The sequence below is a fragment of the Lactuca sativa genome, chromosome 8 (assembly GCF_002870075.4).
Source record: "Lactuca sativa cultivar Salinas chromosome 8, Lsat_Salinas_v11, whole genome shotgun sequence".
Classification (NCBI taxonomy): Eukaryota; Viridiplantae; Streptophyta; class Magnoliopsida; order Asterales; family Asteraceae; genus Lactuca; species Lactuca sativa.
The window spans coordinates 45,276,497-45,301,026 of NC_056630.2; the positions used below are offsets into that span (position 1 = coordinate 45,276,497).

The 24,530-nt window shown below is 32.2% G+C and overlaps 2 protein-coding genes and 1 long non-coding RNA gene across 4 annotated transcripts; 2 read left to right on the forward strand and 1 right to left on the reverse strand.

Annotated features, from left to right (window-relative positions):
- The first annotated feature begins 11,686 nt into the window (after positions 1-11,686).
- Positions 11,687-17,915, forward strand: LOC111884824 (myosin-1). Its single transcript, XM_023881129.3, has 22 exons — positions 11,687-12,893; positions 13,049-13,150; positions 13,236-13,379; positions 13,467-13,617; positions 13,710-13,737; positions 13,825-13,990; positions 14,066-14,129; positions 14,232-14,245; positions 14,330-14,414; positions 14,506-14,609; positions 14,690-14,828; positions 14,928-15,046; positions 15,122-15,274; positions 15,350-15,439; positions 15,524-15,601; positions 15,753-15,911; positions 16,005-16,420; positions 16,500-16,635; positions 16,707-16,836; positions 16,926-17,072; positions 17,156-17,223; positions 17,304-17,915. Exons 1-22 carry the CDS (start codon positions 12,678-12,680, stop codon positions 17,913-17,915), a joined length of 3,321 nt encoding a protein of 1,106 aa, XP_023736897.2. The 5' UTR covers positions 11,687-12,677.
- On the reverse strand, positions 15,351-17,310 carry LOC111884826 (uncharacterized). Its single transcript, XR_002847911.3, has 2 exons — positions 17,143-17,310; positions 15,351-16,991 (listed from the first exon to the last, which is right to left on the reverse strand). It is a non-coding gene; the product is annotated as an uncharacterized LOC111884826 (long non-coding RNA).
- Positions 17,916-21,581: 3,666 nt separating the features above from the next.
- LOC111884816 (6,7-dimethyl-8-ribityllumazine synthase, chloroplastic) lies at positions 21,582-23,332 on the forward strand. 2 transcript variants are annotated; one of them, XM_023881117.3, is made up of 8 exons: positions 21,582-21,809; positions 21,931-22,055; positions 22,136-22,231; positions 22,352-22,447; positions 22,534-22,612; positions 22,721-22,767; positions 22,899-22,958; positions 23,039-23,332. In XM_023881117.3, the coding sequence occupies exons 1-8, from the start codon at positions 21,632-21,634 to the stop codon at positions 23,078-23,080; spliced, it is 723 nt and encodes a 240-aa protein (XP_023736885.1). In that variant the 5' UTR covers positions 21,582-21,631; the 3' UTR covers positions 23,081-23,332. The 2 variants fall into 2 exon arrangements, with proteins under 2 accessions (XP_023736885.1, XP_042753411.1); XM_042897477.2 differs by having other exon boundaries at positions 21,937-22,055.
- Positions 23,333-24,530: the final 1,198 nt, after the last annotated feature.

Here is a 24,530-nt window from a genome sequence, read left to right on the forward strand (position 1 = left end):
TGAAGTCTTGATCTAGATGACTAAGTCATTTCAACATTACAAAAGAATTCAATTCGAAGACTTTCTTTTACTTATGGTTTTGATTTTGTATCTCTCTAATTTATTTAAATAATTCAAAATACTTGCATATAAATAAATGAGTCATTTTCGAGTCATATTCGAGTTGAAATTCTCAACCCTAACCTTACCCATTTAATTTTCGTGTCGTGTCGTGTCAACCCATTTATTTAAATGGGTTGAAATATCTTACCCAAACCCGTTTCTTTCGTGTCGTGTCAATTTTTGCCACCTCTACTTTCAATCCTCCGATGTTTATGTTTTTTTTTTTAATATTATAGGTTATAATAATTATCATAGTATTACTGGATTTTGATTATATATAAAAAATTGTATTTATAGGCCTGTTTTTTATTTTTATACATACCCTTTAAAATCCTGAGTAATATAAAAATTAATACATGTTTTCGAGCAAACTACTATATTTCTAATACTTTTAAACATAAAAAGGGTCTATAGGAGGATATTATTTTCAGTAGATACAATAAAGAGATTTAAATCCTAAATTGAACATAAATCAAGTGATATTTTCTTAACTTACTCGAAGGTAAGTTTCCTGCTATTAGATGATTTTTTTATTTATGCGAAACAGTTAAATAGAACAATAATAACCATCAAAAGGGGAAATCAGATGCAAAGCCCAATGTGAAGAAATTTGGGCTAGATATTGGGCCATACCGTTGGAGACTTTGATATCATTTTCCATTTGTTGAAATTGCATTTGATATCTCATATGTGTTTTCCGGGCTTTCCAAAATCAAAAGAATACACAAAATATTAGGTTGAGGATTGAACTTTAAAGTTTATATAATATTTAATATGTGTAAGACTCATGTATTATATGAGTTTATTTTAGAAAAATAACTATGAAATTCTTAATATTTTGAGAAATTTGAATTTATAAGAAAAAATAGAAAAATAATGAATTATTAAAACTAAGGTGTTTTTTTCTTTTTTAAATTTAAACTAATAATCCATATTCTAATCCATCATTATATATACTTATAAAGGAAGCATTTTTCCTTTCACCGCATTCATTTGAAACTCCCATGTATTTTTCCTTTCACCACATTCATTTGAAACTCCCTTGACTTTTCAATTTCTTTCTAATAATAATTATAATTTGGTTAATTATGTTAAATAAATATCAAACTTAAAGTGTAATCATATATATACTAAATCTCAGTATTAAAATAATATCTTTACTTTTACTTATAAAATTATGTTTTTAAATTTATACTTAATTTATTAGTTTTAATATATTGTTGAATGTAAACCATTATCATTTTAAAGATACAATTTTGGAACAATTTATATAAAAATACTTAAATTATTAATTTAAGTATAACATTACAGGGTCAACTTAACTATAAATTTTAGTTTAACTAAAACAACTCAAAGAATATTTTGTAAATAGTTAAAAGTGATAAATTGTAGTGTCTTTCTAATAATGATTATAAGTTGGTTAATAAGGTTAAATAAATATCCAACCTAAAGTATAATCATAAATGAACTAAATTTCAATTTTAAAATAATAACTTTATTTCTACTTATAAAATTATATCTTTAACTTTTAACATATTATACTTAATTATTAGATTTAATATGTTGTTATATATAAACCATTATCAGTTTAATGCTAAAACTTTTCAACAGTTTGGAGAAAATTTATAATAGATGTGTGTGTATATATATATATATATATATATATATATATATATATTATCATATAATTCAAAATAATCAATACATTACATCAATTTAGTATACAAATTATTATATCAAATTTAACAACAACGCTATTGTTTTATTTAAAAAAATATATTTATAAAGATTTCAACTATATATGTATTTCTACGCATTACAATGTCAACTTAAACATAAATTTCAGTTCCACATAAAAAACCAAAAAATATTTTTTTTAATAGTTAAAAGTGATTAATTATAGTGATAAATGCAAAAACTAAATTGTAATATCAATTTAACTAAAATATTTCCTAAAGATATTTTTATAATCTTTAAAAGTTTCCAAATAAATAGCTTAAAATAACTTAAAAAAACAATAGTTAAAAATAACTTTATATAAATGATTATATTGTTATCTTATTATAAAGTTATATCTTTAACTTTTAACATATTATATTTATTTATTATATTTTATATCAGTTTAAAGCTAAAACTTTTGAACAGTTTGGACAAAATTTATAATAGATGTATATATATATTATCGTATAATTCAAAATAATCAATATATTACATCAATTTAGTATACGAATTATTATATCAAATTTAACAACGTTATTGTTATATTTAAAAAAAAATTGTAAAGACTTCAACTATATATGTATTTCTATGCATTACAATGTCAACTTAAACATAAATTTCAGTTCCACTTAAAAAACCAAAAAATATTTTGTTAATAGTTAAAAGTGATAAATGCAAAAAATAAATTATAATCTCAATTTAACTAAAATATTTCCTAAAGATATTTTTATAATCTTTAAAACTTTCCAAATAAGTAGCTTAATATAACTTAAAAAAAAACAATAGTTAAAAATAACTCTATATAAATGATTGTATTGTTATCTTTAAAATAAAAAAAATAATGTTTGATGTTTTAAATAATTATAATGATAGAAATTAAAACATTAAGCAAATAAATTTTAAAAAATGAATTAACAATAACAACAACTATAAATAACATTAAACCATATATTATATTTAATTTTATTCATGTGTAACTCACGGTTAGAAGTCCTTCAAACGGATTATATTATGAAGTTATAATAGATGTATATATTATCATGTAATTCAAAATAATCAATATATTATATCAATTTAGTATAAAACTTATTATATCAAATTTAACAACAACGTTATTGTTACATTTAAAATAGACATATGTTTGTAAAGACTTCATATATATATATATATATATATATATATATATATACATATATATATATATATATATATATATATATATATATATAGGTGCTTCTACGCAACGCGCTCACATTCGCCTAGTATTCTAATAAAAGAATATCTTTTAACCTCCTTTTGACATGTGTCATCATATTGTGCTTCTTAATTAATACACATTTTATTCTTTTTTTGCCATGTGTCACCCTATTAAACTTCTTAATTAGTGCATGCCACTTGTCAACCTATTAATTTTCTATTTCAAATTTTAATATTCTCACTTTAATTACAATAAATTAATAATGGAATAAGAATTAAAATAAAATTAATACAAATTATAATGTGATATAATTTCACATATTTATTTAAGTTGACGATTATAATTGATTAATAATTTTGTGTTCTAACTATTAAAGTTTAATTAATTTTGTAACCGTGGTTTCACGGGTTATAAAATAGTAAAAGAATAAGTTTATTCTCCTTTTGACATGTGTCATCCTATTAGGTCCTCTAATTAATATCATGCCACTTGTCAACTTATTTATTCTCCATTTCAAATTTCAAAATTTAAAATTTTTCATTCTAATTACATTAAATTAATAACATTAATACAAATTTAAAGGTCATGTATTTGTTTAAATCAACATTTATAATTTTATATAACTAAAAAAATTCTTAATTAACAATTTAATTAAAATAATTGATTAATAATTTTGATTTCTTTTACTATGAAAATTTAATTAGTTTTAAAATCGTGGTTCCCACGGGTTATAAACTAGTTTAGATAAATAAACATAAGAAACTAACAAGACTTTAATTTAAAAGTTTTGAAATTAGAATAAATATCAATTAATGATATTGATATGCATATATTATTATATTTATTGTAATTATTATATTTAAATATTAAGTGAAATTTAATAAAATAAAAAAACACAAAATGCCATATGGAAAAACTTTAATTGAAAAAAATCTCAAAATGAAATGTGACCAAATCAATAAAAGTGTGACATGTAGGAGTTAGTGGTGACTCTTAAGAGTGGATAAGGAGTGTGTGCACACCTATTTGTGGTGGGCCAGGTGGTCTGAGAATCTCGTGCGCTCTTAAGGCAAAATATGGGTAGGTGTGGAAGGTAATATTAACCCGTATTACTGAAAGCACATGACCCATAGGCGTGTCAAGGAAGTCATGAGTTATGTATAGAGTATGATTGAGTGTTTTTGAGGTACGTTGTCTATGATTCTGACTCATCCCTTATTTATTTTCAGTATGGCGATGACGAGAGGTTCTAGTTTAGGCGTTGGGGTTCTCAAGAGATTCAGATTGAGCGATGATGAGATTCAGGGATTGATCTCCGCTCAGGTGACTGCGACAGTCAGGGAGACGATTCAATAGTTGTTCGGGTCTATTAAGATCACCATGATCGAGCTGTTTAATGAGTGTTATATCGTCATCATTGATACTGTTGCAGCTAGACATCAGGATGGAGGGTTGATGCAGTACTGAGAGTTCAATAACACGAAGCCCCTGAATTTGATGGGGTCAAGGACCCGATTGTGGCTATGAGGTGGATCTTTGATGTTGAGGGTTGTTTCTTTACTTGTTCATACCATGAGAATCTGAAGGTTAAGTTTGCATTGAACCTTTTTCGTTAGGGAGAGAAAGATTGGTGGCAGTTAGTGACTCGTGCTTATTCTCCAGCGGAGAAAGCCGTTGTGACATGGGAGCAGTTTTAGAGATGTTTTGAGCTGAGTATGTTCCATTGGTGGAGAGGGAAAGGTTAGCCCAAGAGTATCTATCGCTGAAGCGGACGATATAATCGGTGACAGAGATCACCAAGATGTTTACTGAGAGAGCCCTTTTTCTGCCCCGAGTATGCTGCTTCGGAGCAGGTGTAGATGTCACTCTACTTGAGCATGCTCAAGATTGGGATTCGAGAGTTTGTGTTGACCCAACAGTATTGTACCCTCTCCGAGCTTCAATACACGGCAGAGAGAGGTTGAGATTAATACCCAAACGAGAGCATAATCATGCCCCAATTCAGACCTAGCCGACAGCTAAGTGGTTCAAACCCGCTGATTCCCGATCTAGAGGACATATATAACGCAATTGTGGCAAGTACGAAAAGGTATATTAGGGTGCATTTTGATCAACTATTGGGTGCCACAAATGTGGCAAGGATGGTCATTATGCGAGAGTGTCGTCAGCAGCAGGCCCCGCTGTCGAGCACTCGTATATGTTATCATTATGAGTAGATGGTCCATGTGAAGACCCATTGTCCATTTTTTTCTGCTAGGCCCATGTAGGCACCAGCCCCGATAACTATTCAGATCACAGATGGATGTCAAGGAAGGTCTGATTCCCTGAAGGCTAAAGGACATGCTTTTCAGCTGATTGTAGAGGAAGCCAGGGTGGTGCCTGACGTCGTTACTAGTATGTATTCCTTTATTTTTTGTTTGATTATATTTTCTACATGTTTATATTTTGTTTTTGTTTAGCTACCTTCTTAGTGAATTCGATGTCTGCTCTCGTGCTTTTCAACTCGGGTGCGAGTCGGTCCTTTGTTTCTCAGTCTTTCATTAGGGGTTTCGATATGACCCTTAGAGAGTTGGAGTGTCCATTACAAGTTTCCATCGCTAATGAACACAATGTTTTTGCTTCGAGTATTTTTCATGATTGTGTTTTGGAGATATTCGGGGTGTCCGTACCCGATCAACCTGATTCCCATCCTTATGGGGGATGTGTGAGTGATAATAGGGATGTACTGGTGTAACACTTGAATTGGGGTATGTTTCCTTTTAGCCCTTTTTATTTCAAGATATTGTAATTTGGTCCTTGGGGTAGTACGTAAGCCATACCATTGGGTACACTTAGCGTACTGGCTAAGAAGCGAGTACGCGGGGCGTACCACATGGTACGCTTAGCGTACTAAGGTGTAACGCCCGTAGATCAGGGCTAGTCAATTTAGAGACGTTAAGCATCAAAAATGACTTTTTGAAGATTATTTTGAAGGAATAATCTTAACTAAGTTGTAGTATATGTTACAAGGATTCCGTACATATAAAGAACGCCAAAATCCGAGTTATAACGAAGAAGTTATGACCTGTCGAAGTTTTGCGACAGAACCGTCACGACGCTGAATGACGTCAAAAGTGAATTTACGTTAGAGTGATATTTAGCCTTAGCGATCTAAACGAAAGTCGTAGAGTTCGTTAAACCATTAGTGTGCATAAAAAGAACGTCCGAATCTGACTTCGTATGAGGAAGTTATGATTTTTCTAAGTTTTGACTTAGCGGTATGCAACCCGAATACTCGATTTGAGATCGAGCGGTTTTTAGCCGAAACAATCTAAACAAGAATCGAAGATCTTGTTGATTGTAGTGCAACGATAAAAATACATACGAAAACAGACGCCGGATGAAGAAGTTATGAATTTATAACGGAGTTTTCCTGTCCCGGCCTACTAAAATAATATAATAAAAATAAATTCAAAATTAGCCGACAGAGTCTAAACGAAAGTTGTAGATCATAGTCTCACCTACGCGGGGATATAAAGAACGTCGAAAACGGAGCTCGTATGAGGAAGATATGAATTTTTGAAGTTTATTAAATAATTAAAGTATTTAATTTAAATATAAATTCGGATATTATCCAAAGGGGGGGAATCAGCGGCCTTATCCAAGTTACGCCCAACATAACTCTATTTACGCCCAGCTTAAATCGTGAATCCAGCCCCTATATAAAGGGTGCGAGGCTTCCTTATTCATTTGCTCATTTTCTCTCATCTCTCTCCCGTTTTACCTCGTTTTTCGTGCAACAAATATCCCGTAGCCCCGGTATCATTCCCGAGACCTGAAGCCTAAAGATCCCGAGAAAAACAGTTTTTGAGCCGAAGCTCTGCCCGCGTGAAGCGCGGTTTTGAAGGAAACATCCCAGTTTCGTCGCAGAAGATTATTTCAAGAGCCGTAATGCTGTCCAGTCATCTTCTAATCAAGTGAGTGTGTGGTTACTTTCTTCTAACACATAAATATGAAGTATTTGCTTTGAAATACGTGTTATGTTTATATATATTGTTGTTTATTTGAGATGAGTGTGGAATTGATGTTTTATATAGTTTTTAAATGAGTTAAACTGTATATGTATTTTATATCTACAAATTAAATATGTTGGGTAGAACATAGGTAGATGAGATAGTTGGTGTGTGATAAAAGGATGAGTTGGATTAGACCAAGAGGTTAGTTTTAGATCTGGGAGTATGGATCAGGTAAAGAGATAAAATTTGTTATTAGTCCGGGAGTATGGATTAAGACTATGTTAATTGTCCCTGGTCCGAGAGTATGGATTGTGCACAGTTATTGATCCAGGAGTATGGATCAGATCAGGATTAAGGTATAGTTAATTGTCCCTATTTCGGGAGCATGGATTGGGTACAATTATTGATCCGGAAGTATGGATCAGATCAGGAGGTTAATTTTAGATCCGTGAGTATGGATCAGGGGAAAAGGTTAGTTTTAGATCCGTGAGTATGGATCAGGGGAAAAGGTTAGTTTTAGATCCGTGAGTATGGATCAGGTGAAAGGGTTGGTTTTAGATTCGTGAGTATGGATCGGGTGAAGAGGATAGTTTTAGATCCGTGAGTAGGGATCAGGTAAAGAGGAAAATTTCAGATACGAGAGTTTAGATCGTGTCGTTGTGAGGATCGATGGGGTGGGATAAGAGTGGCCTTTATATGGTGAAATCGTACAAGTCCGAATGTTCTATTTATATAAATATATGATATAACATTGTGGGATGAAAACCCTATATGCTCACCATACTCCCAAGCCTGACCCACTCAGTTTTCTTTGTATCACAAGTATTAATACGAAGACATATTTCACAGAGAGATTTAAAGGAGATATAAATCATTAATGTAATTTAATGTAAGTTCTGTTTATGCTTATATGTCTGTATCGGAACATGACATCCCGAAGTTTTATTATTAAATGAAAATACATTCTATTTGAGAAATGTTTTGATAAATTATTATCATATCTTGTTTTGGGAACAAATTCCACAACCGTTTTCTTTAAAAGATTACTCTGATTTTAAAAACAAAGCATAAACAAATTGGTCTTTTCTGGCCGTAAAATTGGGGATGTCACATAAGGAGGGGTGATCGTGGATCTGAGGCCTCATACGTTGGGCGTACGAGGGATTTAATGAAACCCTAGTTTTGGGGTGTTTCACCCTATTTAAGCTCCTTAAGTTCTTAGGGTTGGTCTCTTTATCAGCCTCCATTGTCCTAAAACCCTAATCTCGAACCCTAATTGCCTCTTTAAGTGTTCTTGAGCCTTGGTCTTGATTTTGGTGGTTTATACTCCTTGAAGTGAAAGAAGAAGAAGTGGGTGGACTCATTCTTTGGAAGGAAGCTTAAAGATCTAGATTTAGATCCATCTCTTGGTGATTTTTAAGGTATAAAGTCCCAAACTCGATTCTTGTACAATTAGATCTATTCATGTCATGGTTTTTATGCTTTTGGTACCTTTTTGGGTTAGTCTGATGAGTTAAGTCGTTTATGGGGATTATCCTTTTAGATCTGGGCATATTATGAGTTTCTTAATCTTAAAGGTGGAAACTTTATGGTGTTTATGGTCTCATGCATGCATTAAGTCCTCTTGAGCTTTAAGAGCTTCATTAAGCAATGCATGCACATAAAGTTAGCAACTTTACATGATAAATCGCCCCAAGGAAGTCATATTTAAGTTTTGGAGTGATGTCTTAATCAATTAAGAGTTGGAAATGAAAGTTGGCTGAATGAGGGAGTATGTTGGGTGTACAAGCAAGCACGCTTATACAAGTGGTACACAGTGAATTGGAAAGAGCTTTCAAGAGTTATGCAAAGTAGGATGTCATTTTGAGAAAAAATGCATAAAGTATGGTGCATATAGAAAACACCAACGCAAATTTTTCATGCCTTAATATCCAAAGTTGTGGAAGTTTCTGTTAAGGATCCAAACATTTTTTGCTTCTAACTTGAGTTTGGTGTATCCGATTGACCTTATTCCAGTTGCACTAGTTAGGGATGGATGAAAATGATATTTAGAAGAGTGTATTTTTTTATGACCCTCAAGGGTATTTTGGTTATTTTTTAACCTTCATATACATTATATAAGTTGTATCTAAGGGATGATTGTTTGTGAAGTTGAGCTAGAAGAGTGTGACAATCTACATTTGAGAATTAGGTGAGTACGTGTGGACTTTCTCACTTTGGGGTATATGGCTAAGTAAATAACTATCTTATGAAAATGTTTTGAAAAGTAAAGTATGTCTTTGAGATGTATATGTTTCTAAAATGTCTAGTTACTTATGATGCAAGTGATGAAGGTGTTTAAAGTTATATGTTAATGATAAAAGGAAAAAGATGAAATGAAAACTGTCTGAACCATGATGCCTCATAAGAGCTCTAGAGGAATCTCCTGGAATGGTACCTTCCCTTCGTGAAGTAGATGTCTTGGAAGCAAGATGCCTTGGTGGTTTGATTTATTCATTCCACCTTGGTCTTGGAAATGGAAAAGAAGTTAATGAAATGATAAGATATGAAATAATACTTATGATATGTATAAAAGGGATTTCCCTTGAAAATGATTGAAAATGTTTTATGGTCTAAAACTCATGTAGCTCACGATACATTTTGTCTTATGTATTATTTTATTATTATTATTTTTTTTTAATTTCATGTATCTCAGGTGATAACTAAAGATGTGAATTGTTTTAGAAGCAATGGTGTCCATAGGAGACTTAGTGGAACATAAGTAACATTTGCTTTTGATATTATAAATCTTGGTTTGCTTGCTATGGTTTATGTGATACAATGTTAGTAACATATATGAGAATGTTTTAAAACTATTTGTCTAAACTCTTATATTTTGTTAAATTTTTATTTTGTAATAAACAATAATGTTAAAATTTGTTTGAAAAATATAAGGTGTTCCAGTTACAAACCTTATGAATCAACAATCAAGTATGTAAAAATGTAACGGACTAGTATGTTGTTTCTATATTTGTTTTGAGACACACGTTTGACCCACTTTGGATTATGTTGAACTATGCTTCCGTTTGAAGTGACATCATGTCAATTATTATCGCTTCTATATGCTATATGATCTGGAGATGATTGTATCATACAAACATACACTACTTATATTGGTTATATGAAACTAATATGATCAAATGGTGACATCAGATTGTTATGTTTACACACAGGGATGTTGCTAATCTTATAAAATTTTAAAATAAAATACAATTAACGATTGTTACATGTAATTTTTGTATAATCATATACAACATATATATATATATATATATATATATATATATATATATATATATATATATATATATATATATATATATATATATATATATATATATATATATATGTGTGTGTGTGTGTTTTTTCTTTTTTTTCTTTTTTTTTTCTTTTTTTTGCTTCACCCCTATTAATATGATTGATGTTTTTCCTCGTGAGGCATCGAGCTTTTCTTGTTTTTTATTAAACATCAAATTCACATTAAATTCATTTTATGATAAAGCTCCTTATGTTAGTCATGTATTTCGAATACAACATGATTTTTTTCAAGAAGATAAACAATTGCTTTTCAATATTTAACTTTTATTAGTTGACAATAAGCTTCTAAATCTCCATTTTATTTCTTTAGATCTCTCTTTTAATAAGTTTTATATCATAATTGTTTAGCTGTCAATCCAATTAATTATTTTTTTATGTTGTACTTCTTCGTTATATTATATATTGTGATATTGTCGACTTTTGACAATTCGTTATTTGCATTTTCAATGACGTGATTAGATATTATTATGTCCACATCACCATGCTATGTCAAATACTCTTTTATTTTAAATAAAGTTTGACATTTTTTGTTGTTTAGAGTTTCTTTAACAACAATTATGAAACAATATCTTCTACCCAACAACAATATTTGAGGGTTTTATCATTTACATTCACATCCAATATACATAAATCAACATTAATTTTCATCTAAATGTATTCAGGAGAGTTTCTTCGATAAGTTTCTTAACCACAAATTATCGTCACATCAACAAACCATAAACATTAACATAAAGTTGTTTCATAAAACTTATTTACGCATCCTACCAATAATTTTTTATTTTGTGATTAATATGATAAAATAATTAACATTCTTAAATTATAAAAAACATTTCCATGAAGGCATGAACCTTGCAATCTTTCAAGCACTTTAGAAAAGTTTTGAAATAAAAAACTTTCACAAATCACAATATATATTTTTTTACTAGGTGTGACGTCCATTTATTATATAAGTTTATTAAAAAAAATTAAATATGAAATTTTAACAATTTGAAAAGTTTGAATTTATAAGAAAAATAGAAAAATTTTGAATTATTAAAATTAAGGAGGATTTAATACATTGAAATGAAAAATGAGAAAAATTTACCTTACATATTAAATATTGAATTTTAATTTAATAAAATAAAAAATACAATAAAATGATAATTTTTTTTTAATAAAATAAAAAATACAATAAATATTGTTCATTTTAATTTAATAAAATAAGAAAATACAATAAAATGAAAAATTCAAAAATTTTAAAAAGTGAGAGATGAGATATGACAAATTTTTTTATTTTATTTATTAGGAAGGATTTTAAATTTGATTAAAAAACTTTTAATAGACTATCATTGTTCATTCACACTGACACATTGTTTTTTGAGGGGATTTAAATGTTTTATTAAAAAAAGAATTGATTTGAACGGCAGTTTTTTTTCGTAAAGCAGAATTCGGGTTGGACACCAAGAATATGGCGGGGAGTAATAGCAGGAGTGGCGGCAAATCAATCGACGTGCAGATCGGTTTGTCAACGGCGTCACGACAGAAACCAGGTTAAGCATGGAAAAGCCTGCATCCGTCGTCTCTCGTCATATTCCTTGGATTTTCTCTCTTTCTCTCTCGGAATCACCTCTAGGGTTTAAGATTCTCGCTTTTTTCTCATTCATATTTCGGAAATTCGCCCCTGCTTTCTTCCTATTCATCGTATTCGATTTCGATCGCCTTTCGTAGAGAAAAAGAAAGCGTTTGTGGAGAATTTTCGGAGTTGAATGGAGAAATATAATTTTGTTGGATTCAATTCAACATTCGTTGTGCTCCGGGATCCGTTCATTGTTGCGCAGAATTAACATCAGGTTGTTTTTGAATTTTGATCGCGTGTACTGAAAGCGAAAATCGCGTCAGAATCCTTTTCAGATCTGCAAAATATCAGGTTACTTTCTACAGAATCCATTCGAGGGAATCATTTTCGTGAAAGAGGGTTGCTATTTGTGTAATTTTTGATACACGATCTAGGTTTGGTGCTGGATTCATCTGGTTATATGATCGATCAAGGGGCACGAAAGAAGAGCATTAACAATATTGTTTATCTTATTTATGGTCCCCTCGATATCTCAGTTATAGTGGGACCTTGGGTTAGAGAATTAAGATTATTAACTTTTGGACAGACAAATCGTTAACTCCTCCGTGTGATCGTTTTGGGTATTTAAGAGTTGATTAGCTCTCTCTACGCACTTAAATTCGAATTAACATTTCGTACCAATAACGGTAGACAAATTAATTCCTCTCTTCAAGTCCATCAAATCGCTGTCTGTGGATTAATTATAGGGTTTATGGATTCAGCGGAAACGTCTACAAGCAGTAATTATAGTATGAGACCTGATAACATGCGTGGTGGTGCATTTCGTAATGGCAACATTGATCAGCTCGACGATGATTCACCATATGGTCAAAGCTCTCCTTCATTAATGGATCCATCTGTTTCTCCTCAAAATTCGATTCTACCTTCACGAGGCTGGGATGACATCTCTGTGTACAATGCAAAGAAGGTAACCCTCGTCACAGCTCTTTCACATGTTTTCTCTCCTATGCACAATGAAACAAGTCGTCCTAAATCATCTCTACTGTTTCATTACATCCCTACTGCAAAACAGCAATCATTTTATTTTTCATGCATTTAATGTTTCTTGTTCTAATAATACAGAAGCAGCATGCTTGGTTTCAAGCCCCTGATGGGAACTGGGAACTTGCGAGGATTATATCAGTTACAGGGGATGAATCACTCATATCTTTTGCTGAAGGAAAAGTAAGTGACCTTATGGATTTTTAAGTACTTTCTTGTATGTGTAAAGATGAAGCAATAAGCTTTGATGTCTTTCTTCTCAATCTAGGTATGTAAGGTGCCATCTGATGTTCTATTACCTGCAAATCCAGAAATCCTTGATGGGGTAGCTGATCTCATGCAACTAAGTTATTTGAGCGAACCATCCGTCTTGTATAATCTTCAATATAGATATGACAGAGACATGATCTATGTAAGAATCAGTAACTCTTTAATAGTTTGAACTTTGAATGTTACTTTAGGAATGAAGCTTCTGATGATGTATTTTTCAACATTCTAGTCAAAAGCGGGACCCGTTTTAGTTGCCATCAATCCCTTCAAGAATATTCCTTTGTATGGAAGAGATTATATTGATGGCTATAAGAGGAAAAAAATCGGTCACCCTCATGTATATGCCATTGCTGATACAGCAATCCGGGAAATGATCAGAGGTTGTTTCTTATATTCCTTGTAAAGTTCTTTATCCAGTCTTTCAATCGACTTTTGACCATGTTTTTCTTGACCCTTTTTTTCAATTTTACAGATGAAGTAAACCAAGCTATTGTCATAAGGTTAGTCCAACTATCCTAATTGAACTCATTGTTTGGTACCCTTTTAATTCTGCCTAATTTGTACCTTTTTTTTTTTCTTCTGCTTAGTGGAGAAAGTGGAGCAGGGAAAACTGAAACTGCAAAAATAGCAATGCAGTATCTAGCAACAGTTAGAGGGGGTAGTGGAATAGAATATGAGATATTGAAAACTAATCCAATTTTGGAGGGTTTTGGTAATGCAAAAACATCAAGAAATGACAACTCAAGTCGTTTTGTAAGTGTACACTTTTTTCTGTATTTTTCTCTAGGCTTTATAATATTTCCTTAATTTCTCATATGTATATTCCAGGGGAAACTAATCGACATCCACTTCAGTGAAAACGGAAAAATATCGGGTGCAAGTATCCAAACATGTAAGATGTCAACATTTCTCTAAAATCATTTAATAATAAAAAAAAATAAGTTCGTATTGAAGTAGTAATACTAATTGCTTTCAAAATTTTAATTTGTTGCAGTTCTTCTTGAAAAGGTACTATTATGATCTTCAATTATTTTATATCTATCCCTTTGATTTTCAAATTAGAAGCTGCTTCCCTAATCTGTATATAATCAGTCAAGAGTTGTTCAATGCGGGGAAGGCGAAAGGTCATATCATTCATTTTATCAGCTTTGTGCAGGAGCTCCACCTTCTCTTAGAGGTAACAATTTCATAATTGTATCCTCTTTTGTTATCTATGAGTCAAGAGTTGCGATTGTTTTCAGTTAATTTGTCATTTATGTTTTGTACAGAGAAAATAAACTTGAAGAATGCTCATGAGTACAAATATTTGCAGCAAAGCAATTGCTACACGATTCCTGGTGTTAATGATGCTGAACAATTTCGTATTGCAATGGTAGTATACCCAAAAATCTGAATAATCAACAATCTTACACTTCTTTACGTTTTCATTTTCACAATTTTTCTTTACTTCAGGATGCTTTGGATGTTGTTCATGTCAGCAAAGAGAACCAAGAAAACGTTTGTGAAATGCTTGCAGCAGTTTTATGGCTGGGAAATGTAACATTTTCACTTGTTGATGATGAAAACCATGTGGAACCTGTGGTTGATGAAGGTAATGCATACTATTTGGGGATCATACTTCAGATCTTTTATCCATTAAGGCATATTTCTACTTTCATTTAGTAACATATAATGTCAATGGCATTGGCAGCTCTTCAAACTGTTGCTAAATTGCTTGGGTGTCGGATTGAGCAGCTACAGCTTGCTTTATCCTCTAGAGAAATGAAAGTTCGTGGTGAAAACTTTATTAAAAAGCTAACCCTAGCTCAGGTAAGAAAATTAATAGATACAAACAGTTGTAAGTATAATAATAAGAATCAAAAAAATATTATGATTTTTTTTCAGGCAATTGATGCAAGGGATGCTTTGGCAAAATCGATATATTCTTCTTTGTTTGATTGGTTAGTGGAACAAATCAACAAGTCACTTTCTACAGGGAAACACATGACAGGAAGATCAATCAGTATTCTTGACATCTATGGATTCGAGTCATTTGATGTAGGTTTATTTTCATTTCTCCTTTTTGTATATATATAGTTAAACAATTAACCTTTCTTCTGTTGACATTTCTAGGTAAATAGTATCGAACAGTTCTGCATTAATTATGCAAATGAGAGATTACAGCAACACTTCAATCGTCATTTATTCAAGTTACAACAAGAGGTAACTAATCTAATATCAATCTATCTGCATGCTCTCACAATCTACATATCTAATTATTCTATCTATCTGGTGTCTCTTTATTAGGAATACATCCAAGATGGAATCAACTGGGCAAAGGTGGATTTTGAGGACAACCAAGCTTGTCTGAATCTTTTTGAACAGGTATCCAATCCAGACTTCTTGTTTTCTATCTTAGGGGATGTTTTTGCTTTTTGACTTAATGGGCTTAATGGGTTATTGTACTTAATCTAGATAGCTATACATGATTGTTTCTTTTTCACTTGATTGAAATTTCCTTTTGGTGTATTTACAGAAACCATTGGGATTGCTAAGTCTGTTAGATGAAGAAACCACGTTCCCAAAAGCAACAGACTTGTCACTTGCCAACAAATTAAAGCAGCACTTGAGTTCTAATCCATGTTTTAGAGGAGAACGAGGCAAAGCATTCACAGTTCATCATTATGCTGGAGAAGTATGTTATGACTTATGAATATAATACTTAGTATTGTTTTGCTATCTAATATCTCTAATACTTCATGTTGTTTAAAATTTGGTTGTTTCACAGGTTAAATATGACACAACCGGGTTTCTTGAAAAAAACCGTGATTTATTGCGAATTGATTCCATTCAACTTCTATCTTCTTGCACAAGTGAACTTCCTCAGATATTTGCTTCGAATATGCTTTCTCTTCAATCTGAAAGTCCTTCGATTGGTTCAGTAAAGAAAGCAGGTGGAGTTGATTCCCAGAAGCTTAGTGTCATGTCAAAGTTTAAAGGCCAATTGTTCCAGTTAATACAATGTTTAGGGAACACAAGATCTCATTTCATACGTTGCATTAAGCCTAACAACTTACATTCTCCTGGAATCTATGATCAGCAACTTGTTCTCCAACAGCTAAAATGCTGTGGTGTTCTAGAAGTTGTTAGAATATCAAGATCTGGATTCCCAACAAGAATGACGCATCAAAAATTCGCAAGAAGGTATACTTCTAATCACATTCAATTCTTCCATTTTTTTATTATTCAAATACAACCTTTTCCTTTTGTTTATCTTTACTAGGTATGGCTTTCTTCTACTCGATAATGTTGCATCACAAGATCCACTAAGTGTATCAGTTGCCATTTTAAATCAATTCGGCATTCTTCCTGAAATGTTTCAAGTTGGCTACACAAAACTCTTCTTTCGAACTGGACAGGTAACAGGTTTCACTTCTTCCTTCCTTCAATTATCTATTACTTGAACTGTATGCCTATTTTTTCTTGCCAGATTGGAAAGCTTGAGGATACAAGAAATCGTACTTTGAATGGCATATTACGAGTTCAAAGCTGTTTCAGAGGTCACAAAGCTCGTCATTTGCTCAGGGAGATGAAACGAGGAATTCACACTCTTCAGTCATGTATGTATACCTTTGACTCTCATTCCGAAAACAAATTATTGATTGCAATCAGGTGATTACATTTTAGTTGATGCATCGTTCTTCTACAGTTATTCGTGGTAGAGAAGATAGAAAAAGGTACGCTATCTTACTACACAGACAACGAGCAGCTGTGACTATACAAAAATGGATCAAAGGAGGAATAGTCAGAAAAGAATTCAAAGAATTTAGTGATGCAGCAGCTGTGGTACAAGGAGGTAATATAATTGTACCAATTCGTTTTAACTTTTATAAATTGACGCATGAAGAATTTGAAGAACATCAAACCTGTACTTTTCAGTGATCCGCGGATGGCTAGTTCGGAGATGCACAGCAGACATTTCGCTGGTTCAGTTTGGATCTGGAAAGGTATGAACAGAACGACGAATTTAGGGTTTTACGATTTTTGTATCCAGATGATTTTAGGGTTACGAATTTTGTTTGAACAGAACGACGATGATGTGGTGGTGAGCAGAATGTATCTTGCAGAGCTACAACGACGAGTTCTTAAAGCGGAGGTCGGTGTACGAGAGAAAGACGAAGAACGGGAAATCCTATTGCAACGGATCCAACAATACGAGAACCGTTGGTCGGATTACGAGCAAAAAATGACATCCATGGAGGAATTATGGCAGAAACAAATGAACTCATTACAATCAAGCCTCTCCCTTGCAAAGCAGAGCCTCAGCAACGACGACGACACTGCTCCGCCACCCGTGAGAAACAACGAGATCCAAAACGGCGGCGGAGCGAGCGAGATGACGGCGGGGCTGAGTTTGATAAGTCGGTTAGCAGAAGAGTTTGAGCAGAGAAGCCAAGTGTTTGGGGACGATGCGAGGTTTTTGGTGGAGGTGAAGTCGGGTCAAGCTGAGGCCGATTTGGACCCGGAACAAGAACTGAGAAGATTGAAACAGGTGTTTGAAGGGTGGAAGAAGGATTATGCGGCGAGGTTGAGGGAGACGAAAGTGATTTTGAACAGGTTGAGCAGTGAAGAAGCTAGTGGTGGCGATAAGGTTAAAAAGAATTGGTGGGGAAGACTCAACAGCTCACGGGTTAATTAACTTTTCTCTTTATAGCATCTTACTTTCAGATCATATTTTGGTTGCAATGGGTTTCATGGTGTTATGTTTTGCATGGAAATTAGCAGTTTTTTTTTGAAGCCAAAAGAAGTAAAAGTCTAAAATTAAATAAAAATCTTTTCAAAATTTTGAATTTTAAATTCTTTAGAATATGCTTGTGACATGTCATGTCATTATTTATAAATTATACTCCATGTTAAAAGAGAATTTGTACGTGTTTTTTTAGTCTTTATTTGATGTTTCTTTCATTTTTTTGTAATGAATTTATAATCTTTTGTCTTATCCTGAAACATTTTTTATTTTCTTTTGCAGGGTAGTTTTAGTCTCTATGATTGAGGAATATGATAAGCAAATTGGTGACCAAATCTTCTTCTACTTGTAAATTTTCTTGTTTCTTTAATTACTAGCCGACTCAAATCATTGTAAAAGGTTAAACATTTGATTGTTGTGTACCCTGGGCCTTTGTTTATCTAACAAATCATTCTCCCTCCCGGTAGTAGAGTGCTTGGTTTGAACCATATATGGCTCAATGCTCGTGTGATGTGGCAATCATTCTCAAACTTGACATGCTTTCCCTTTCTTGCCTCATCATGTCTACCCTTACCATTATGCTGATAGGGTTAGCTTCAGTGTCATGGGTAGGAATGTAGGATTGATGTTGCCCATGAGGTCCGAGTTGTATACAAGAAAAATATTGTTTCTAGGTTGTAAACATGACTAGTGTTGTAGACGAGATTAACATGAATAGACTCAATATCTTCTTCTTCAAGGTTCTTACCTGTTTGTTGCTTGTACAGTTGGCAATCCGAACCTGTTAACACAATCTGAACCCAACCTAGTATTTAACATGTTGGGTAGAGATTTTTCACCTATTTAATTAAACGGGTCAGCTTGTCTAACCCGTTTAATTAAATGTGTTGAGTTACGCTTGAAATTCTCAATTTGTTTACAACGTGCCAATTTTGTTTAAAATTTTAAGTGTTGTTTTTTTAATTTATATTTATTTAGTATTATTTAACTGATTGATTATTATATCTTGATTGGAAGTCTAGTAGCGTAAATTTTAGAAATTAAAAAAATTATAATGTTTTATGTTGTAAATATGTGATTTGTGTTTGTGTTATAGACTTGTAAACTTATGGTAGTATTATTTTCAAACTTTAACTATTATTTGAGTTTTTAAGTTTTATATAATTTCATTTGAAAGATTAATTGATTTTAAGGTTACTTTTGAAAATTTAAATGAGTCTTGTTTATTAAACATGCTATGATGGGAAAACATTAAATGGGTCAACTAGATTTCAACCCATTCACTAGAAAGATTAGGTTAGGTTGGAAAATCTCAAACATGTTTACTTAGAAGGTTTTTAAGACATTTATATTATGTTTTTTTAGACAGACATCTTTTGAAACCACCACCTAATATGTGTTTATGATGTTTTTATTTGTTTTTTTTTTGTTAGAGTAAATTACACGAATAGTCCCTATAGTTTAGGGTAATTTGTACGTTTGGTCCCTAACTTATTTTTTTAACTTGGAAGGTCCCTATTGTTTTTTTTTGTTATGCGTTTGGTCCATGTCTTGCCTAAAAAGATTATTTTGTCCTTGATTTTTTAATTTATTTAAATAAACACACCCACAACCTTACCCACTCATATTACTTTACCTACCCCACAATTTTTTCCTATTTAAATAATAATCTTTTTAGATAAGACATAGACCAAACGCATAACAAAAACAAACAGTAATGACCAATCGCATAGCAAAAATAAACAGTAAAGACCTTTCAAGTTAAAAAAAATAAGTTAGGGACCAAACGTGCAAATTACCCCAAACCATAGGGACAATTCGTGTAATTTACTCTTTTTGTTATCTTTTACAATATGTCAAAACTCAACGTGAATGAAAGACTTTTTGTTTTCTTTTTCGAACACTTTTAGCGATTTCTTGAAAATTGTCGCATCGTTTTCTTCATTTTTCTATTGGCGTTTCATGTTGTTAAATAAATGGAAATCTCCAATAAAGTCTTAATATTTTGGGTCAATTTACAGTTTAATCTCAACAATTATTTTTTAAACAGAAAAGTCATGATTATTTAATTTTATATGATAATCTGTTATTTTCTGTTGAAAAACAAATAATGAGTATTTCGATAATTTGGGCAAAATATAAATAATCAGGATTTTTTTGTTCAAAAAAAAAAGTTGAGACTAAACCGTAAACTAACCAAAAATACTAGGACTTGAACGAAGATTTCTCTTAAATAAATCATTAAACAACATCTCTTTTTTGTTTGTTTTCCCACATTCCGAGTATATTTGATTTTTCTTTCAATATTCTCCTTAATTCATTTGTTTGTGGAAATGTTTAAGAACTCGCCTCTAAAAAATTGGACTTTTTGGTCGTTTTCCACTTTCGGATCCTCAGAACTCGACCCTTGCACATGCCAATACTTTCACTTCTTTTGGAAAAATTGGATGATGAAGGGTATTATTTATAATAGGAAAACATTTTTTTAATTTAGAAAAAAAAACCAGGAGAGAGAGAGAGAGAGAGAGAGAGAGAGAGAGAGAGAGAGAGAGAGAGAGAGAGAGAGAGATGTCATCTAATTGTCACGCTCGACTGAAGCCACATACCCGAGCGGGTGTACGCCATGGCTACCGTGGAATATTGTGGTTTATGTCAGGACCACTCCGCTAGCTTTAGCTTCTTGTAAGAGAAGCAGGAAGTATTGGGTAAATGTAAACTTTACCATCACGACCCTACACCAACACAAAGGTTGGGTTTAACGATAATCAAATGTTAATCCAAATGCAAAAAAATTGTATCAGAAAAATTAAATTAAATTCAACCAAGTTGTAGAGAGCAAGGTTTTATCACTTATTGTAAGTTTTGTAAAGAACAAGCTTCGGTCCACCTTGTTGGATCGAGATCTTCAAGCCTAACTATGGTTCCATTAGAACTACAAGATTAAACTAACTGTCATTAAAAAGAACAAAAATGAGAAAAACATTGTTCCTTGTACCTTTGCGCTGAGGTTTCTTCACCTTCAAAATAAGAGTGAATGATGGTGAGTTGAAATTCTGCTTATGAGCTATATGGTTATCGTGTGTTGCTTAATTTGTCAATTATTATATAACAGGTTTGTACTTGGTCTTTTAAGAGTTTTTTGCACATCTTAAATTTCAGATCTTTTGCGTTGAAATTTTGAATATTCAAGTTGAATACTTAAACGGTAAAATAGATTTAATAATAAATTGGGGGTTTAGACTCAAGTTCTCGAATAAGATTACTAAGTCTTAGCATTGCCAGGTAGTACCTAAAGTTTAGCATATTGTAGCTCTTATAAATTCAAGAATTTTTTGTTCTAACGATTTAAATGATTTATTATATAGTAAACAATAAACAATTGATTTAGAGACAATAGCTTCCTATGTTTGCATGAAACATGCCAATATTTATATACATTAAAATATTTATTTGACTACCAAAAGCCATGTAACATGACATAAGTTGTAAGTTCTACCCATAATACTAAATGATTGCATAAATAGAAAACATAATTTAATTTTAAAAAAGGAAAACCTTCTAAATTCTGATAAGTAGTTGGGTATAAAAGCTCAGACTGCGTACCATTTCCATAGTCCATTGTGAAAGGAAATCCTTGGTAAGACAAAATCTCGACTTATTAAACTCCAATGGCGTCCTCTGCTACAACCTGTTCATCTGTTCTTCATCTTCTTCACAATGATACCTCAACCTCATCGTTATTATCTCCAAAGGGAATGCATCTTCGTTCCTCATCATTTTCCCTTCTATCTCCACGTAGAACTTCATCTCCATCTCCCATGATCCAGTTTTCCCCAAAAGGTTTTGGTAAGATTTATAGCTCTTTCAACAACAACTTTCCACATTCAATTTCTTCATCTTTTTTATTCATTCCTACATACATAAGCATTAAACAAGCGTCTGTCATGTCATGTCATCCTTATGTCAGGTTCAGGTTCAGCAAATCCACTGTTTGTTGCGACAGCAGAGAAGAAGAAATCGCCATTTCAAACAGAAGCTGTTCGTCAATTAACCGGTTCTGTGACAAAAACCGAGGGTTTCCGTTTTGCTATTGTTAGTCTCTGTTTTGCTTTCTTTCTCCATTTTCCCTCTCATCCTTGTGAAATTTGTGACTTTTTCATGACATGACATAGGTCATAGCAAAGTTTAATGAAATCGTTACAAGGCCTTTGATGGAGGGTGCTTTGGACACATTCCAGAAATATTCAGTCAGGGAAGAAGATGTTGATGTATGAATCTATATTCCTTTTCTTTTCTTACTAAATCACATCACGTTAAACATCTTCTTAATGTCATTTGATTACCCTTTTTCATGCTACTAACGTTGTTGTGTTCATATTTTTTATTAGGTGGTGTGGGTTCCTGGTTGTTTTGAGATTGGTTTAGTTGCTGAAAAGCTTGGAAAGTCAGGGAAATACAATGGAATCGTGTGTATAGGAGCTGTGGTATGCAATAATATCTTAATTCTCACATGAAATTAAAAAATCATCACATTGATATATGTAAATTACATATTTATGTGATTTCATAGGTAAGAGGTGATACCACCCACTATGAGGAAGTTGCTAATTCAACTGCATCTGGAGTTCTTTCTGCTGGATTTAATTCAGGTTGGTTTTAAGTAAATATTTAAATCCAAATACCAAAAATCAAGGGAGGTTGATATGTAAAAATGTAACGACTAATGAATTATGATACTTACGTATTGTTTGTTACAGGTGTTCCCTGTATATTTGGAGTCTTGACATGTGAAAACATGGATCAGGTATATTTATAATTTTGGTAACTACCATGTTTAATTTATTTTTATAGTATTAATTTAAGATTTTGAGATATTATAATATTGGCTTAACAAATGATCAGTTTCTAAAGTTGTATAAACATTGTATTGTACAGGCCTTGAATCGTGCTGGTGGTAAAGTAGGGAATAAGGGTTCTGAGGCAGCTTTGACTGCTGTAAGTTTCTTTGACTGATGATTTTTTGTCAAGTAAAAAAAATGAATTTTGTTAACTGAAATCATATAAATGTATTGCAGATTGAGATGGCATCTTTGTTTGGGCATCATTTGAAGGAGTAATAGTTTAATGTAATGCAATACTATTTCATCTTGTGAGGATCATGAGAATGCAAAGGCAATTATTGCTGAAAAAAAAACCTTGTATTGGAGCAAATCATGTTGTTTGAATAACTGGAAGAGTTGAATTTTTTTTTTTTTGGGTTTTCTTTTTGTGTAATTTGCTGGAAAGTTTTGTGTTAAGGTATATGATGTATGTCAGCATGATAATGGAGATTGTGTCAAGTGGAAAAATAACAGCCGAGAATGGACTTGATTTAATGATTTTCTAGATTTTTATGCCATTCGGTTACATTAAAAAACTTTTGGTAATTAAATGGCAATCATCAATGAATTAGACCGGAGGGTATGGGAGGGGAACTTCCCTCACTTTTTGTGGGCCATGCCCCTATTTTCCTCACTTTTCTTTCCCTCACTTAAAACCCAAGGAATGGGTGGGAAGCTCTTCCCTCACTTTTTTTTTATTAAATAAAACTAATTTTTTTATGATTTATAATTTTTAAATTAATATTAAACATAAAATTTAATTAAAAATAAAAAACATTTCATTAATTAAAATAAAACTTACATTAAACCTAAAATTTAAAAAACTAGAAAATCTAAAAAAAAAAAACACACACACACACACAAACTAAAAATCAAACAAACCAACAACGACCTACGAAAAATATTTTTTCAGAATTTTTTCCCTCTTCTTCATCACGAGCTCGAGAGCCGGCCCCGAGAGATGATCGACGTTTTCCATCAAAAACTTCATATCCTCCATTTATTGTCTCTCTGCCCGCTCCTTTTTCCTTGTTTCTTCTTTTTCTTTATCGAAAGCCAAACGTTCGGAGAAATTAAGATTATATCGATCAAACGACGATGTTATTTTCCGCATTTCGTCAATGTTCCCGTTGAAATCATATGCACCCGAAGAAGTCTCTTTTCCCTTTCTCTTCGCTTTGTCCCTACCCATTGGGCGGACAATTTCTTCTAGCTCGAGTTCGTCATCTTGATTTGAATCTAGACCGACCCGAGCATCGGAGGAGGTTGTTTAACCACTAGAGCCTGTTTTCTTTCGCTTTGATGGTTGGACTCCAAAAATAAAATCTTGCTCGTATTTTTTCCACCTAGGATATCGAACTAATAATTTCCAACAATCATGCCACTTGAAGGGTTTTCCGACTTCTTCAAGATAAAACTGCAAAACTTCTTGAAGTATTTGTTCGTCCCATTGGCCGTTTTTCCGTAGGATTTTTAGGTTGTTGTATAACCCGTTTATTTTTGAACCCCCTTTGCTATTTCTCAAAACTTCGAATTCAGTTCATGTTTCGTACGGTAGTCGTCACCTTTTTTTAGCTCCTCTTGAAACCGTTCTAAAATGTGAAACCAAAAATGGTCTCCCGGTTGTGCGTTTCCTTCAATCGAATATTCAGAAATGTCAGCCCAAGCTTTGACCAAAACTAGCTCT